Raw genomic sequence first — 19,004 nt, 5'->3', positions numbered from 1 at the left:
ACAAATACACGTACCACATACAAATGTACACATTTTGAAATACATCATAAAATCTAATTTCGTGTAGGTTATATATATTATATTATATAAGCTTACATGTAGGAATAATAAGATAGGTGAATCAAACATCAATCATTACAATGTTATTGCGTTCAAACTGTAGCTTGTTTTATTGTCGAGGTATCTGGTATAAACATAATTTCTGGCACGGGGATCGGGGACGGCGTACACGAAATCACCTCCACCCGATTCTGGAAATTCCCCATTAAGCCTATAAACTGTACGTACTTCCGGTTTCAAGAGGATTGACACAAACATACGACTAGGAGCCCTGTCTTAAGGTTCCAGGTCCGGACGTCAAACCTTTCTGTTATTGATACCAAAGACATACTTATTCAAACTATTGGATAAAAATGGCGGAAGGAGGAAGCCTACAACCAGACGACGAGACACACGAAATAAAAGATCAGACGGAGAGAATGTCGTACATGCAAGTTCGGAATGTCTCCGGGGGATTCGTCTATGTAGTGACTGATATGACCCGACTTCTGCGGTTTCTTATCCTTGGTACTGAAGAAGGTAACTACTACTATGAAGAGAAGGAATTGAAACGAGAAAGCGTTGAATGCATCGACAGGTAATGATATTGAAAAAAATTCTACTTTCGTTTTAGGTTGCCTCAATACAGAGACATGTTTAATTGCGTTTTTGCTATAATAAAGTCATGTGACACGAAAATTAACCCGCTAATTAACCATTTAAATGCAGGAGACATATTCTATACAATATACAATGCATTTCCTATACAATATGTTCATGACTATTTGTTGTATTCAAAATCAGGTAGGCCTGGCCACAGTACAGTTTAAAGCGTATAACTGACCTACATGTATACATGTATGTACATATTAATAATGTTAATTAATGACAGAGTATATACTAAAACCAGATTTGTCATTTCCTGCTCTGTTGTGTTCCTATGGTTTATATTTTTTCTTTTGTGTCATGTCGTAGGAAATGATATATGTAGTAGAGGGGATCGGAATTACAAGTACAACATTCACCATTTTGACCAAACGTTAATTTGATACACTACGTCTAAATATTTAGAATTTCAGCATTCCTTTTCTTGTCTCCAAGAAAGAATTTATTACTCCACTACGTTAACATTTCTTTTTGAAAAAAGTAGGTGGTGGGATGGGGTGGGAGTTTCCATGATTAAATGTCATTTAGGCAAATTGTTGACTGGCCATTATACATTCCAGGTATATATACATGTACTATAAGACTTTTCATATGTGAATATGATGGATAGGGATATTCTACCGGATGTCACAAAATGTTGTAAAAACCGAGGCTTGCAAAGGGTTTTACAACATTTTGTGCTCCCGAGGGTGCAATATCTCTATCCATCATATCAACACATGAAAGAGTATTTTTCTCTCATACTTCGACTTTTTATTGCAAATTATATATCCCTCGATCATTTTGAAATAAGTTCGAAAATACATGACTGCAAGTCAATTCTCCATACGTGAAAATTACTGATACTCAACGCAAATTCATTGTTTGCATCTTATATAGTAAAACTTACCTACCTTCCGAAAAAAAATTACCAAGAAAATAGTATTTATGTTGACGCCGAGACGTTACGAGGCTGTATTGCAGGGGTAGCCATGAAATACAGCCTCAGGCGACTTGGTTGTATGCATGAGACCAGCCAGTATTACACCCATAGGTATGAGAGAGAAAAAAACCCGTTGTAATTATTGGTGGTAACGTTTAACATATTGCGCTTTACGTTAATTTTTCAGTGTGATTATAAACTCTTTACGATTCTCCAGACTTTGGCCAAATTAACTTTGTATATTGAAGAACGTTATTCATCCAAATAACTTAATGTATTGAAGAACGTTATTCATCCAAATAACTTGGTGTATTGAAGAACGTTATTCATTCAATTCTATTTTCTTTGAATGTAGCTAAAAAGAAAGTTTGTAATTATACATGATGATTTATTTTTCATTTTTGTATTTTCAGATTGATCATCCAAGACAGAGGGATAGAAGTTGTGAAGAAAATTGTTGAGGTCAGCAAGGCTGGACGTGCCTGTAAGCAGAACTGCACTGTTTACGCTCTAGCTGTCTGCGCAAGGTCAAACGACCTTGAAACAAAAAAGGCAGCATATGACGCACTCTCCGATGTATGCCAGATTCCTACTGATTTGTTTGCTTTCATAAAGTACTGTGAGGACTTCAGTGCGGGGACTGGTTGGGGCAGAGCACATCGTCGTGCAATCGCAAACTGGTACAACAACTATCAGGGCGAGGAGACAAAACTTGCATACAGGGTTACCAAGTTCCGTCAACGTCACAACTGGAAGCACAAGGATGCCCTCCGTCTTGCCCATATAACCCCGAAGACCGAACCGTTACGGCTCATCATCTTGTACCTTGTAAAAGGTCTAAATGAGGCCAAACGTATGCAAATGCCAAGACAAGAAAAGGAGTTAGAAACATGGCAGAAGGTGTACATTTATCTAGAATCTGTAGAAAAGGCGTTGCATTCCACAGAAGAATCTGAAGTAGTGGATTTGATAGAGAAGCATGGTCTGGTGAGAGAACATGTTCCGACTGTGTTACTCAATTCTATTCCCATTTGGCAAGCTCTGTTGAAGAAAATGCCTATGAATGCCATGGTGCGTAACCTCGGCAAAATGGGAAGTCTCCATATGTTAGGGGATGACTCTGAGGAAGCGAGAATCATTGTGGACAGACTCAACGATAAAGAAGCCCTCAAGAAATCAAGGATCCACCCTTTCAAAATCTTGGTTGCTTTGAAAATGTACAGCAAAGGTAGAGGTGAAAAAGGAGCGCTGAGTTGGCCCCGTAACACCTGTATTATTGGCGCTTTGGAGGAAGCCTATTACACTTGTTTTGACAATGTGGAGCCAACCAACAAGAAATATTGTCTGGCAGTGGACGTGAGTGCGTCGATGGATTATCCCATGGTTGGAATCGAGTCCATGACAGCGCGAGATGGAGCCGCGGCCATGATGATGCTAACCGCCAGAACAGAACCACATTACGAAGTCTACGCCTTCTGTGACGAGCTGAAGACCTTACCAATTAAGAAAACAGACAATTTGAAGACTGTATTTAACAAGATGAGTAACCTGCGTTTCGGATCCACAAACTGCTCATTGCCCATTAAACAGGCTCTCTCAGACAAGAAGAAATTTGACGTGTTTATAGTATATACCGATTCGGAGACCCATTACAGTGCGATCCATCCCAGCCATGCCTTGCAGCAGTACCGAACCTTGACCGGGATTAAAGACGCCCGGTTGATCGTGGTTGGGATGGCTAGTTCTGGGTTCAGCATTGCTGACCCTACGGATCCACTGATGATGGACGTGGTGGGTTTCGACTCCAACGCCCCGGAGGCCATGAGGAGCTTTGTGGAGGGACAGTTCCTGTAATGTCTTTTAAAACAATCAATACAACCGAGACACTGTTGTTCTTGTCTCTCCAAATTTTATTCTATATTGTGTAGATTTATTGAGGATTATTAAACGGACAATTCAGTGAGGCTAATTCTGTTACATAACCACGAAGGAAAAACGGCATCAGTGTAATGTTCTACATTCCTTATGAAACATATAACAAAAATATTGACAAATTTCTCCTCATTAGTAATTATTTTAATTGGTACCGTTGAGATTTTAATCGAGGAGTTGATGAAATTGTTTTTAGAAAGAAGCATTCACCTATTGGCATATCACAGTAAAGCCAAATAATCTAACGTTCATTAAAACTGGTTTGTTTCAGATATATGTGTAAGTAATGTACTCTTAGACTGAATTGTCCCTTAAAGGTTTTCATGAAATACTACCAACCTTCACGGACTTTGTCAACACATGATGTAAAGGTATTGCTAATACTATTTATCATATTTTATTTGTTTATATAGTAATGAGGGTTTATGTAGTTATTTCAAAGCTTCAGATCCATGAATCAAGACGATGATACGATTAGAAGAGAGGTTAGTGATGTCACAGGAGGAAGTGTGTGCATGTACTTGTGACTGTGTGATAACAGGATATTATGTAGATGACTCCCATTGTTTCCGTATGAACACGTGCGGGAAATGTGTACAGTTCATACACATGTGTATATTATATGTTTACTAACAGACATCACAATCTCCATACATACACACGTTAGTTGTTAAATGTGATGAATTGTATACAGAGTTGTTTATATATATATTTGTATGTATATGCGTGTAATTATGTATATGATTTAAATAATGAAAACTATCTTTTTGCGTATATTTTACAAATAACAATCTTTATGAACAACTTTGAATTTAAATAAATTACAGATAAACTCTCATTTCAGTTTGAACATGATATATTATTGTGTACAGATATAGAAGCAAAGACGCTCGGTCATGGTATTTTAAAATTACCTCTACCACAATATGAAATTGTAAATATACCTCTGTTGAAAATTGACACAGGGTTCAACGTTGAATGGGTCGTGTGTTTAAAGAGTGATACGGTATTGATGTACGTTGCAAAGGGTTGAAGCATTGTGGATTAACTTTTCCTGGAACAGTGCAAACAATCCATGAAACCGGATCAAATTTCTATGACTCGGCTTTTGATTTTACAATGAGGAAAAGGATTACCGTCCCTGCATTAATGAGTGATACGGTATTGATGCTAGATACGTTGCAGAAACATTGTGGATTAACTTGTCCCGAACAGTGCGAAGAATCCAGGATAGCACTGTGGGTTATTCAGAAAATAATTTAATTCATACCTTACCATAACCATTTGTTAAGAAGAAAATGTTGATAACACACGAATTGTACAATATTTAACAAAAGTGATGACAAATACAGTAGTTTATACATTACATATCATACGGCTGCATTTTCTAATCATCAGACACCCTCTCTCTGGGTCATATCATATTTCAAGCTCACCGTCGACCAATCACTCTTGCTACAACAAAAAACGGGACTCCAATAGAATCAATCGCTGGTATGTGTATCCTATGAGAAGTCACTTAGCCATAGTATATTAAGGACCTTCAATTTAACCACCAACGAAGGAAATAAACAGATGTACAATGTAGATGTAGTAACGCTACATTTGCGTCAGGGGTAACATACGGGAAGGCCAATCAGGGTTTAGGGGAGCTTTGATTACACCTTGGTACATTATGTACCTGTGTTTGGAAGAAGTAAGAAACATACCACCAGAATTGAACTTCATTATATATAGTAACTAAAATCGATCTTTCTAAATATTAATATTTTTAATACATATACCTTTGCATCTCTGCTCAAAATCAACGTTTAACTATTTACCAAAAACACATGGAAGTAAGTTTATAACATTCATTGTTATATGACTGTGAGTTTTGCCGTTTTCTGATTGGTCTAGACCGCTCGGACAGGTCTTGACAAAATGCAATGTGTCAACCTTAGACCGATGAACACCTTTTCAGAGGTTGATATTGCAAATCCGGTAACCTGGCCAAAAATAGTTCCCTTCTTTTCCACATTTTCGACCAATCAAAATAGAGCATTGCCGATCATCCGGCTAATAGCCAAATCCAAAATGGCAGACCAACAGTGAGGTAGGATAAGGAAAGATCTAGGCACATTTGAAATGTAGCTATATGTTCTGAAGTTATATCATGAAGAAGTACATCAGAAGTACTAAAAGTACCTACTGAGGATACGTGGATGAAGATATTTACACTTGTCTTTTTCTTTAATTAGTCATTGCGCTGTCCTTGCTTCAAAATATTTTCTTTCTATATCTACTGTATACCTTGTGATACTAGTGATTACTGCTACTCATCTCTGTAACTCAAAACCTTGATTTACATTATCATAAACTGTTGTTTCGATGCCGTGCCAAAAGTATTCGGTCACAATGGCGGCGTGTTAACGTCGTGTCAATAACATCGCTGAAAATGGCCTTGGCATTCATTGTAAACGTCACTGATGATGACGTGCGTCATTTTTAGGTTTGCGTATGACGTCATGTTACGTCACACAATTTTTTTGTTGTCGTCTGCTTTCTGTTTTTCCCGTGGACGTGTATTGCCAAGATGGGCCGAAAAGGAAAAGAACTATCAATGGGCGTTAAAAATATGATCGTAGGGATGTTTAGGAGTGGATATTCACGACGAAAGATAGGTATGATGTTAAAAATACCCAAGTCCACAGTTATTGACATTGTTAACAAATTTTGTACATGTGGTTCAGTGGAAAACAGGCCGAGAAGCGGACGGAATCTTCTATTTTCAACCTGTATAACTTAAACAATGGTGTTCGATTTCATCTGACGAACTACGACAATACAGAATCAACTATATTAACACTATCAGTATTAATATAGTTCATTCTGTATTGTCGTAGTTCGTCAGATGAATTCGGCGTTTTTATGTCCGGGGCTGACGTTGGTCATTGATGATTAGGAAGGAAGCACAATTCGTGAGACATACATTCAGAGTGTTCGGAGTTACCAGATTCGAACCCCGGTCTGGGGTACAACAAAAGTGTCGAATGGTGTCACCCCAGAGTCAAGCAGTGGTTGTACGCTTCACAGGGTTGCTCGATTTTGGGTTGTCTTCGGCGGCGAATATTTGCAATGTGAGGAAATGAGAACACGACATATGTAGCGGGAACGGACCGGGTCGATCATCGTGATCGATAACAATCGGTAGGACTCGAAGTTCCGTGATTCGAATCCCGGTTTACAAATGATGTGATTTAATATGTTTTCATTATGTATACACATCCGGGCCATTCCGTTGACGTCTTCGTGATTGTCTTTATGGAATGGGATCATCGAGTTTAAAATGGGATTCGTTTAGATATGTTCTGGTGACGACCTACCATGATGCATCGTTTGGTACAGAACTTTGTCAAATGAACTTTTTTAAATCGCTACCCGACGTATACGTGTTGGTATAACTATCGTTGATGCTGTTGATGTTCTAATACTACAAAATACCATTTTAAACTTTTTTTATAGTTACCAGTGTGCTGGCATACATGTAATAATAAAATATCTCAACAACTTTCAATGCATGTACCAGGTAACATGGGTTGGTTGAACCATCCAGGAATCTACGTAGGTTTGTCTGAGAAACTAAAAAAATTTCTTTAACAATTTAGCTCAGACTTTTTAGAGATTTAAAGGGCGATTGTAAATCAAACAAATCCGTTATCATAACGATGGGACCCGATGAATGTGTTTACCGAGTACCTGTAAGATTGTACGTGTTAATAGTCACTGGGATCAGAGGAATTAAGTTACAGAATACATACACAATAGGAACCACGAAAGAGTGCCCTAAGACCATGTTTAGACTGGTAAGACAGTCTATATTTAAAAAACGAGAAAAATCATAATTTCCTACATGATGTATTCAAAGAAAAAAACGTATAAAAAAACCATTCTCTACAATTAACTATAATACGAGAATATAATAACCATGACGAGTATGATAATTAGTTTACAGAATATATAATCATGGACCCACCAGAGTGCCCTAAGACCATTTTAGACGTTTAAGAGGTCTAGATTTAAAAAACGATAAAAATCATACTCTACATGGTACTATATCTTAAACGTCTAAAAATGGTCTTCGGGCACTCTGGCGGGTTCATGATTATCTAATCTGTAACTAATTCTCAGATCCCTGTGTGTGTGTTAGTAGTGTCTCATAAGCCAAATGTGGCTGAACATGTTTTCCTTATGTGTGGTGATAATGATTATGTAAATATATGTTGTAAGGTGTGTGTAACACTTGAATAAAATATTTTATTATTATTATTGTAACACACACGTATATCAAATGATTATTATTTTCACGTGTTGCTTGATTTTCATTTTCACTTGGCGAATCTATGTTGATAACTTGTAAAGGTTTTTTAAAGATTCATGATATCGCTTGTCTTGAAAGCCCATGTAAAAATACATTGTAAGATGGCTGTGCCACAATAGCTCCAGAGTATATAGAGTATACCCTCGTCTTAATCACTAGGCTGATTAACTTCTCGTTAACTGCATGATGTCGTCATTAGCAATTTAATTTCTATATATCAATATATATATATAAGCACCAAAAATCGGTATTTTTTAAACAAAATATTACAAAAAGATAATGGGGTTTTAAATGTTTCTCGGCGATTTTTTTTATTTCATCAAGACTATACAATAAATGTTACTGATGGATTTAACTTAATTATAATTATTTGCTGAATCAATATCTATTATAATCAAATCTTGAGCTACTGTTTCTATAACCGATACGGGTATATATGTGTGTATGATTTCATTTATCAGTTAGTCTTTTTTGGAGGCAGTTGTAGTTGTAAATAACTGATTGATGTTTTTAAAATTGTTTGTTTTTGTTTTATTGGAAAATTATTTTGTATTGTATTGTGTATCATATGGTTAACAACGCGTATACATGACGTGAAATAAAACTGTAGTTAAAAAGACACATTTAGTTATATGAGTCGTATCTACATCTGCATACTGTACCACTTCAGTACGTACAGTACTAGTACGTAAGTACAAACAGGTAAATTCATGTACACACTCAGATAAAATACATGTAAATTGCTGGGTTTTGAATGTGATCAAAGTTTTTTTATTCGATTGATAAATATTATAAAAAATATGAACAGTATACAAATACACGTACCACATACAAATGTACACATTTTGAAATACATCATAAAATCTAATTTCGTGTAGGTTATATATATTATATTATATAAGCTTACATGTAGGAATAATAAGATAGGTGAATCAAACATCAATCATTACAATGTTATTGCGTTCAAACTGTAGCTTGTTTTATTGTCGAGGTATCTGGTATAAACATAATTTCTGGCACGGGGATCGGGGACGGCGTACACGAAATCACCTCCACCCGATTCTGGAAATTCCCCATAAAGCCTAAAACTGTACGTACTTCCGGTTTCAAGAGGATTGACACAAACATACGACTAGGAGCCCTGTCTTAAGGTTCCAGGTCCGGACGTCAATCCTTTCTGTTATTGATACCAAAGACATACTTATTCAAACTATTGGATAAAAATGGCGGAAGGAGGAAGCCTACAACCAGACGACGAGACACACGAAATAAAAGATCAGACGGAGAGAATGTCGTACATGCAAGTTCGGAATGTCTCCGGGGGATTCGTCTATGTAGTGACTGATATGACCCGACTTCTGCGGTTTCTTATCCTTGGTACTGAAGAAGGTAACTACTACTATGAAGAGAAGGAATTGAAACGAGAAAGCGTTGAATGCATCGACAGGTAATGATATTGAAAAAAATTCTACTTTCGTTTTAGGTTGCCTCAATACAGAGACATGTTTAATTGCGTTTTTGCTATAATAAAGTCATGTGACACGAAAATTAACCCGCTAATTAACCATTTAAATGCAGGAGACATATTCTATACAATATACAATGCATTTCCTATACAATATGTTCATGACTATTTGTTGTATTCAAAATCAGGTAGGCCTGGCCACAGTACAGTTTAAAGCGTATAACTGACCTACATGGGAACACATCTAGTATAGCGGACCCCATTTTTTCCGCGAAATATCACGAGTTTATTGACGGCGACCTGTATATATAGAGACCGCGTGAGCGGGCGGTCAAAAATTAAAAATATGGGGTTTTATGCAAAAAAATGTTAAAATTTGAGCTTACCGTGTCCTTTTTTGGTTAAAAACTGAAGTTTTCAACAAAGTTTTTAACTAAGGATCATGCGGAAAACATTGTAGACTGTACGAGAAAAAAATTCGAGTTTTCGTTTTGGTTGTCAGCCGAGCACGCGCTGAACATGCGCAATGAGTGATTTTACGGACTTTGATTTTATTTGTAAACACAAGTACACGTGTAGTTTACGATGGTGACGATTCGAATGAAGGATATATGACAGAAATAATGAAAACGTGGCAATATCCATCCACTGGCTTATTGAAATTGGATCATTATTCAGTTTGTCAGGTAAATATTGCTCAACAGAGGAAAATTTGGCATGGAAAAGACAGCGAATCGGTGTTCACATGTGCTGGCCATGGTCCAAACATTATCGAAGATCACATTGAGGCCAAAGTTCCTTTCAAACGGCCTAGAATTGTTTTTTTAAATATTTAAAATGCTACAAAAACAGTTAAGATGAGTTCAAGATGTAAAATTGAGTTGGTTTTTTTTTTCTTTTCTCGGGGGTTTCACCCCCGAACCCCCGTCGGCTCTTCGAAGCGGTGATTCAAAATGGCGACATATTTACATGATCCGTAGCAACCTCTGACATGCGCACTGATTATTATGTTTCTAAACTTCCGGGGTCCGCTATACTAGAAACTTCCCCCTACATGTATACATGTATGTACATATTAATAATGTTAATTAATGACAGAGTATATACTAAAACCAGATTTGTCATTTCCTGCTCTGTTGTGTTCCTATGGTTTATATTTTTTCTTTTGTGTCATGTCGTAGGAAATGATATATGTAGTAGAGGGGATCGGAATTACAAGTACAACATTCACCATTTTGACCAAACGTTAATTTGATACACTACGTCTAAATATTTAGAATTTCAGCATTCCTTTTCTTGTCTCCAAGAAAGAATTTATTACTCCACTACGTTAACATTTCTTTTTGAAAAAAGTAGGTGGTGGGATGGGGTGGGAGTTTCCATGATTAAATGTCATTTAGGCAAATTGTTGACTGGCCATTATACATTCCAGGTATATATACATGTACTATAAGACTTTTCATATGTGAATATGATGGATAGGGATATTCTACCGGATGTCACAAAATGTTGTAAAAACCGAGGCTTGCAAAGGGTTTTACAACATTTTGTGCTCCCGAGGGTGTAATATCTCTATCCATCATATCAACACATGAAAGAGTATTTTTCTCTCATACTTCGACTTTTTATTGCAAATTATATATCCCTCGATCATTTTGAAATAAGTTCGAAAAAACATGACTGCAAGTCAATTCTCCATACGTGAAAATTACTGATACTCAACGCAAATTCATTGTTTGCATCTTATATAGTAAAACTTACCTACCTTCCGAAAAAAAATTACCAAGAAAATAGTATTTATGTTGACGCCGAGACGTTACGAGGCTGTATTGCAGGGGTAGCCATGAAATACAGCCTCAGGCGACTTGGTTGTATGCATGAGACCAGCCAGTATTACACCCATAGGTATGAGAGAGAAAAAAACCCGTTGTAATTATTGGTGGTAACGTTTAACATATTGCGCTTTACGTTAATTTTTCAGTGTGATTATAAACTCTTTACGATTCTCCAGACTTTGGCCAAATTAACTTTGTATATTGAAGAACGTTATTCATCCAAATAACTTAATGTATTGAAGAACGTTATTCATCCAAATAACTTGGTGTATTGAAGAACGTTATTCATTCAATTCTATTTTCTTTGAATGTAGCTAAAAAGAAAGTTTGTAATTATACATGATGATTTATTTTTCATTTTTGTATTTTCAGATTGATCATCCAAGACAGAGGGATAGAAGTTGTGAAGAAAATTGTTGAGGTCAGCAAGGCTGGACGTGCCTGTAAGCAGAACTGCACTGTTTACGCTCTAGCTGTCTGCGCAAGGTCAAACGACCTTGAAACAAAAAAGGCAGCATATGACGCACTCTCCGATGTATGCCAGATTCCTACTGATTTGTTTGCTTTCATAAAGTACTGTGAGGACTTCAGTGCGGGGACTGGTTGGGGCAGAGCACATCGTCGTGCAATCGCAAACTGGTACAACAACTATCAGGGCGAGGAGACAAAACTTGCATACAGGGTTACCAAGTTCCGTCAACGTCACAACTGGAAGCACAAGGATGCCCTCCGTCTTGCCCATATAACCCCGAAGACCGAACCGTTACGGCTCATCATCTTGTACCTTGTAAAAGGTCTAAATGAGGCCAAACGTATGCAAATGCCAAGACAAGAAAAGGAGTTAGAAACATGGCAGAAGGTGTACATTTATCTAGAATCTGTAGAAAAGGCGTTGCATTCCACAGAAGAATCTGAAGTAGTGGATTTGATAGAGAAGCATGGTCTGGTGAGAGAACATGTTCCGACTGTGTTACTCAATTCTATTCCCATTTGGCAAGCTCTGTTGAAGAAAATGCCTATGAATGCCATGGTGCGTAACCTCGGCAAAATGGGAAGTCTCCATATGTTAGGGGATGACTCTGAGGAAGCGAGAATCATTGTGGACAGACTCAACGATAAAGAAGCCCTCAAGAAATCAAGGATCCACCCTTTCAAAATCTTGGTTGCTTTGAAAATGTACAGCAAAGGTAGAGGTGAAAAAGGAGCGCTGAGTTGGCCCCGTAACACCTGTATTATTGGCGCTTTGGAGGAAGCCTATTACACTTGTTTTGACAATGTGGAGCCAACCAACAAGAAATATTGTCTGGCAGTGGACGTGAGTGCGTCAATGGATTATCCCATGGTTGGAATCGAGTCCATGACAGCGCGAGATGGAGCCGCGGCCATGATGATGCTAACCGCCAGAACAGAACCACATTACGAAGTCTACGCCTTCTGTGACGAGCTGAAGACCTTACCAATTAAGAAAACAGACAATTTGAAGACTGTATTTAACAAGATGAGTAACCTGCGTTTCGGATCCACAAACTGCTCATTGCCCATTAAACAGGCTCTCTCAGACAAGAAGAAATTTGACGTGTTTATAGTATATACCGATTCGGAGACCCATTACAGTGCGATCCATCCCAGCCATGCCTTGCAGCAGTACCGAACCTTGACCGGGATTAAAGACGCCCGGTTGATCGTGGTTGGGATGGCTAGTTCTGGGTTCAGCATTGCTGACCCTACGGATCCACTGATGATGGACGTGGTGGGTTTCGACTCCAACGCCCCGGAGGCCATGAGGAGCTTTGTGGAGGGACAGTTCCTGTAATGTCTTTTAAAACAATCAATACAACCGAGACACTGTTGTTATTGTCTCTCTCCAAATTTTATTCTATATTGTGTAGATTTATTGAGGATTATTAAACGGACAATTCAGTGAGGCTAATTCTGTTACATAACCACGAAGGAAAAACGGCATCAGTGTAATGTTCTACATTCCTTATGAAACATATAACAAAAATATTGACAAATTTCTCCTCATTAGTAATTATTTTAATTGGTACCGTTGAGATTTTAATCGAGGAGTTGATGAAATTGTTTTTAGAAAGAAGCATTCACCTATTGGCATATCACAGTAAAGCCAAATAATCTAACGTTCATTAAAACTGGTTTGTTTCAGATATATGTGTAAGTAATGTACTCTTAGACTGAATTGTCCCTTAAAGGTTTTCATGAAATACTACCAACCTTCACGGACTTTGTCAACACATGATGTAAAGGTATTGCTAATACTATTTATCATATTTTATTTGTTTATATAGTAATGAGGGTTTATGTAGTTATTTCAAAGCTTCATATCCATGAATCAAGACGATGATACGATTAGAAGAGAGGTTAGTGATGTCACAGGAGGAAGTGTGTGCATGTACTTGTGACTGTGTGATAACAGGATATTATGTAGATGACTCCCATTGTTTCCGTATGAACACGTGCGGGAAATGTGTACAGTTCATACACATGTGTATATTATATGTTTACTAACAGACATCACAATCTCTATACATACACACGTTAGTTGTTAAATGTGATGAATTGTATACAGAGTTGTTTATATATATATTTGTATGTATATGCGTGTAATAATGTATATGATTTAAATGATGAAAAACTATCTTTTTTGCGTATATTTTACAAATAACAATCTTTATGAACAACGTTGAATTTAAATAAATTACAGATAAACTCGTATTTTAGTTTGAACATGATATATTAGTGTGTACAGATATAGAAGCAAAGACGCTCGGTCATGACATTTAATAACCTCGAACACAATATGAAAGTTTGTAAATATACCTCCGTTGAAAATTAACACCATGTTCAACGTTGAATAGATCGTGTGTTTAATGAGTGATACGGTATTGATGCTAGATACGTTGCAAAGGGTTGAAGCATTGTGGATTCACTTGTCCCGGAACAGTGCAAAGAATCCAGGAAAGCGGATCAAATTTCTATGACTCGGCTTTTGATTTTACAATGAGGAAAAGGATTACCGTCCCTGCATTAATGAGTGATACGGTATTGATGCTAGATACGTTGCAGAAACATTGTGGATTAACTTGTCCCGGAACAGTGCGAAGAATCCAGGATAGCACTGTGGGTTATTCAGAAAATAATTTAATTCATACCTTACCATAACCATTTGTTAAGAAGAAAATGTTGATAACACACGAATTGTACAATATTTAACAAAAGTGATGACAAATACAGTAGTTTATACATTACATATCATACGGCTGCATTTTCTAATCATCAGACACCCTCTCTCTGGGTCATATCATATTTCAAGCTCACCGTCGACCAATCACTCTTGCTACAACAAAAAAACGGGACTCCAATAGAATCAATCGCTGGTATGTGTATCCTATGAGAAGTCACTTAGCCATAGTATATTAAGGACCTTCAATTTAACCACCAACGAAGGAAATAAACAGATGTACAATGTAGATGTAGTAACGCTACATTTGCGTCAGGGGTAACATACGGGAAGGCCAATCAGGGTTTAGGGGAGCTTTGATTACACCTTGGTACATTATGTACCTGTGTTTGAAAGACGATAGAAACAATCCACCAGAATTGAACTTTATTATATATCAGCAACTAAAATCGATCTTTCTAAATATTAATATTTTTAATACATATACCTTTGCATCTCTGCTCAAAATCAACGTTTAACTATTTACCAAAACACATGGAAGTAAGTTTATAACATTCATTGTTATATGACTGTGAGTTTTGCCGTTTTCTGATTGGTCTAGACCGCTCGGACAGGTCTTGACAAAATGCAATGTCAACCTTAGACCGATGAACACCTTTTCAGAGGTTGATATTGCAAATCCGGTAACCTGGCCAAAAATAGACACAGGGAATTCCCTGTCTTTTCCACATTTTCGACCAATCAAAATAGAGCATTGCCGATCATCCGGTAATAGCCAAATCCAAAATGGCAGACAGCAGTGAGGTAGGATAAGGAAGTAAGTGGGAAATTATCTCAAAAAATTGTATCCAGAAAAACGAAAAACTTTATGTAAATTTAGAACTTCGAATATTTTGTACATTATGTTATCTAGACATTGGTGATGAGTTCCATTATTTATACAAATGTGAAAATAATTTAGTAAAGGAAATTCGATACAAACATATCGATACGGATGCTACAATTGCATTATGAGTGCTCTCCCATGCTCGGTTGCATAGAAGAAGTCATTTATATGGAAATAGCCAAATTGACCCCTTTTGACCCCACCCCTCAGGCCCCCGGGGGATCAGCCCCATCATTTGTATAATTTTGAATCCCCACCCTATATGGATACTACAATTGCATTATGAGTGCTATCTCATGCTTAGTTTTCTGAGAAGAAGTCGTTTATATGGAAAAAGCCAAATTGACCCCTTTTGGCCCCTGGGGGTCAGCCCCATCATTTGTACATTTTTCAGTCAGTAACCAATAAGGATGCTACCAGTCAAATTTTGTTGAGTTCTGACCAACGGTTATGGAGAAGAAGTCGATTGTTGACGGACGGATGGACGAGACGGACGACGAACGCTACGGTATGGCATAAGCTCACCTTGTTCCTTCGGACCAGGTGAGCTAACAAAAAAAATTGCATCACACAGAAGTCTACATTTAGTGAAATATAACTCAGTGATAGTAGAGATGATAAAACAATTAAATAATACATCAAAGGCACCAATATCCACTACCAACAACAGGGATGATGAATGTGGTTGATAATGTCTGGAACGGTTTGTCTGAATCGGTCATGAACGCAGAAACCACGAAAGACTTTGAGAACCATCTAAAGGACAACAGTCATGTATAGTAATTACCAATACTTAAATGTAATTAACTATTCACAACATATAATCTGTAACATGTCTTATGATATGGACATAGAGGCTATCAGACAAGGGAGATTTCGATAGATAAAAAGTAGCCAAAGACAATAATACAATAATAATGTATCCGGGAATACAAGTTCAACAAAACATGCATGAGTGATTGAATAATGATTGAAACTGTTTACATTTGTAGATCGATCTGCTATTCCATGCCGGATCCATGACAGATATGTTACAACTGATGAGGGAGATCATCAGGGGTTCGAAAGCTGCAGGTCGATGAAGCCAATATAGGAAAATTTTACTACCGAAGAAAATTACGAACATGATTTCATCAGAAATCTCTACATATTTACCTTAGAAGCTCTTGATACAGAATAAACAAACGTTAATTAATTAATTGTATATTTTAAACAAGATCGTCTCGAATAGATAAGAACATTTTTAAAAGGCTTTTTAATACAACGCGTAGCGTTTGTATTATTGCTATCTGGTATACTTTACATGTACATGTATATATTTGGTCTAATAGTATTGTATTGTAAAATGATTCACAATATGCTTATATAATATACATTTTGATGAGGAATCCAAAAGGCCTCTCAAATGTTGCTGACTTTGGTCAAATAGTCGTTGCTTTATCAAACATGATATATGTTTATGGTTATACAGATAGTGATGAGTGCTATCTCATGCTTAATTTCAGAGAAGAAGTTGTATATATGGAAATAGCCAAATTGACACCTTTTGACCTTGCCCCTCAGGCCCCCGGGGGGTCAGCCCCATCATTTGTAAAATTTTGAATCCCCACCCTATAAGGATGCTACCATTGCATTATGGGTGCTATCGCATGCTTAGTTTCTGAGAAGAAGTCGTTTATATGGAAATAGCCTTTTTGTATTGACGATGAGTGTATTTTCTCCACAGCTGTGAGAGGACAGGAGTACTGCCTAACGAGGGATGGGGTGCAGTTTTGTGAAAATAACTGTTGTGGTCCGTATGACGACCAGCAGTGCTGCTCCTTCAAGTGAGGATAGACATATTTATAAAATGATGATATTCTTCACTGTCAACAAATCTCTAAGAAAAACAATCCTCCGCGAAAAATATTACATTTTTAGTAACATTTTAAACTTTTAAAGTTGATATCTATAGTATTGTATCTCGCTTGTAACAAAGCATTTTCAAACAAATTACGTAAAAATGATGTCGCCGTTAATAACGTCGCATTTGATTGATCGATACTGCAGTGTAACAATATAAAAGAGAATTACTGGTAAAATGTTAAATTAAAAGGAATAAGTTGAATACGTGTCTATGTACGGAAGCGTATTAGGCTCACGTACGAAAATATTTTTTAGGATAGCGATAATGTTTTATTTGGCGGCCGCCAGATAAATTAAGTGGCGGCCGCCAGATAATTATATGGCGGCCGCCAAATAATTATATGGCTCCGCCACTTAAATTTCTGGCATATACTTATCTGGCGGCCGCCATATAATTATATGGCAGCCGCCACTTAATTATCTGGCGGCCGCCAAATAATTATCTGGCGGCCGCCAGATAAATTAAGTGGCGGCCGCCAAATAAAACATTTTCGTTATCCTGAAAAATATTGTCGTACGTGAGCCTAATAATAGAACTTATTTCATTCGGCAAACCTCGACCGATTCTACATACATTGTATAAATCATATTGACCAACCGATCAAATTGAACAGATTATTTATAATCAGTTGGAATCCGAACAACATGGCAGACAAAACAACCGATTATAATTGCTACCATTCCATGATGGTAGCAATAATTGTACATGTTCATATGGATTGTACGTATGTTTCTCTTATTAATTAACAATGATTATATTTGGACATTTTCAGATTCCTTATATTACGAAATACCACCAGGGGCGGAGCCAGAATTGAAGCAATGTGGATTCAATGTTATTTGAAAATATCCCATTGAAAATATCTCAGATGCAAGTAGTATATGTGGCTTTTTAACGCCATAACTACTACTGATGAACAGCTCGACTACATTTGTTTTTCAATGAAAATAGCTATTGATAAATCCATTTATAACTCTGGATAATTTCAATATTTAAATAAGCTCAAGAAGAAATATAATATTGACTAATGTTGATAACTTAAAGATGCTCCACCGCTGACAAATGGTATTTTTTTACTATCAAAATCAGGAGCAGACGATTTGGTATTTTTCTTCGGTTACAAAGGTTACGTACTTTACACCATTACCACCATTGAAAAGTTTGAACTTCTAATTTTACTTTAAGTTGAAATATGAAAAATAATTAATTGCATCCCGAAAAAATTCCATGGCACTATATCCTATATGGAATGAAGTACTGATTGCGCGTGCACCAAAGGCAAAATGAGTTATTTTATGTTAGTTTTTGTGTTAATTAGACAGATATATACACGATTACACAAGAATTATTGTTCAAATGATGAATATCATTTATGCTCTGTCGGCGATGGAGCATCTTTAATTCGACATATTTTGAAGATAGTCATATTGTCAATACTAGTAAATCAGACAACATGTGATAGAGCAATACGCGCCGAGACATTTTAGCGATAACCGTATTACTCAGCTCTTTATATATTATTATGTGCATATAGTTATGGAGTCTCGATGGCATTTTTACGTGCAGGTAAAAAGATTTATTTTTATATAGAATTTTGTACTCATTGATCAATAGCGATTCTATGAAGATGTTGTTTGTTTGATTGATTAATTAACGTCCTATTCACAACTGCAACTTAACTAATTCTCAGATCCCTGTGGTAGAGTGGTATTGGGCAGGCTAATGTACTCTTGTTCGGTGTCATAGCAACCCACGTGTGTGTGATATTTACAGGACACTTACAGATTGTCAGTA

General features: G+C 36.9%; 2 protein-coding genes across 2 annotated transcripts; both read left to right on the top strand.

Moving 5' to 3' along the window:
* Window positions 1-295: 295 nt before the first annotated feature.
* LOC138336318 (RNA-binding protein RO60-like) lies at window positions 296-4,397 on the top strand. The gene is made up of 2 exons (XM_069285757.1): window positions 296-637; window positions 2,041-4,397. Exons 1-2 carry the CDS (start codon window positions 414-416, stop codon window positions 3,479-3,481), a joined length of 1,665 nt encoding a protein of 554 aa, XP_069141858.1. The 5' UTR covers window positions 296-413; the 3' UTR covers window positions 3,482-4,397.
* Window positions 4,398-8,994: 4,597 nt separating this feature from the next.
* On the top strand, window positions 8,995-13,950 carry LOC138336883 (RNA-binding protein RO60-like). The gene is made up of 2 exons (XM_069286498.1): window positions 8,995-9,366; window positions 11,592-13,950. Exons 1-2 carry the CDS (start codon window positions 9,143-9,145, stop codon window positions 13,030-13,032), a joined length of 1,665 nt encoding a protein of 554 aa, XP_069142599.1. The 5' UTR covers window positions 8,995-9,142; the 3' UTR covers window positions 13,033-13,950.
* The last annotated feature ends 5,054 nt before the right edge of the window (window positions 13,951-19,004 follow it).

Source organism: Argopecten irradians, chromosome 12 (assembly GCF_041381155.1).
Source record: "Argopecten irradians isolate NY chromosome 12, Ai_NY, whole genome shotgun sequence".
NCBI classification, from domain to species: Eukaryota; Metazoa; Mollusca; class Bivalvia; order Pectinida; family Pectinidae; genus Argopecten; species Argopecten irradians.
Note: the sequence above shows the minus strand (reverse complement) of the source record. Positions and strands in the feature narration are given on the sequence as shown.

What these genes read in the sequence shown, in the direction of transcription:
- LOC138336883 (XM_069286498.1), top strand. Translation starts at nt 9,143, where the DNA reads ATGGCGGAAGGAGGAAGCCTACAACCAGACGACGAGACACACGAAATA. An exon ending in AGCGTTGAATGCATCGACAG is followed by an intron (nt 9,367 to 11,591) that starts GTAATGATATTG and finishes TTGTATTTTCAG; the next exon opens with ATTGATCATCCAAGACAGAG.
- LOC138336318 (XM_069285757.1), top strand. Translation starts at nt 414, where the DNA reads ATGGCGGAAGGAGGAAGCCTACAACCAGACGACGAGACACACGAAATA. An exon ending in AGCGTTGAATGCATCGACAG is followed by an intron (nt 638 to 2,040) that starts GTAATGATATTG and finishes TTGTATTTTCAG; the next exon opens with ATTGATCATCCAAGACAGAG.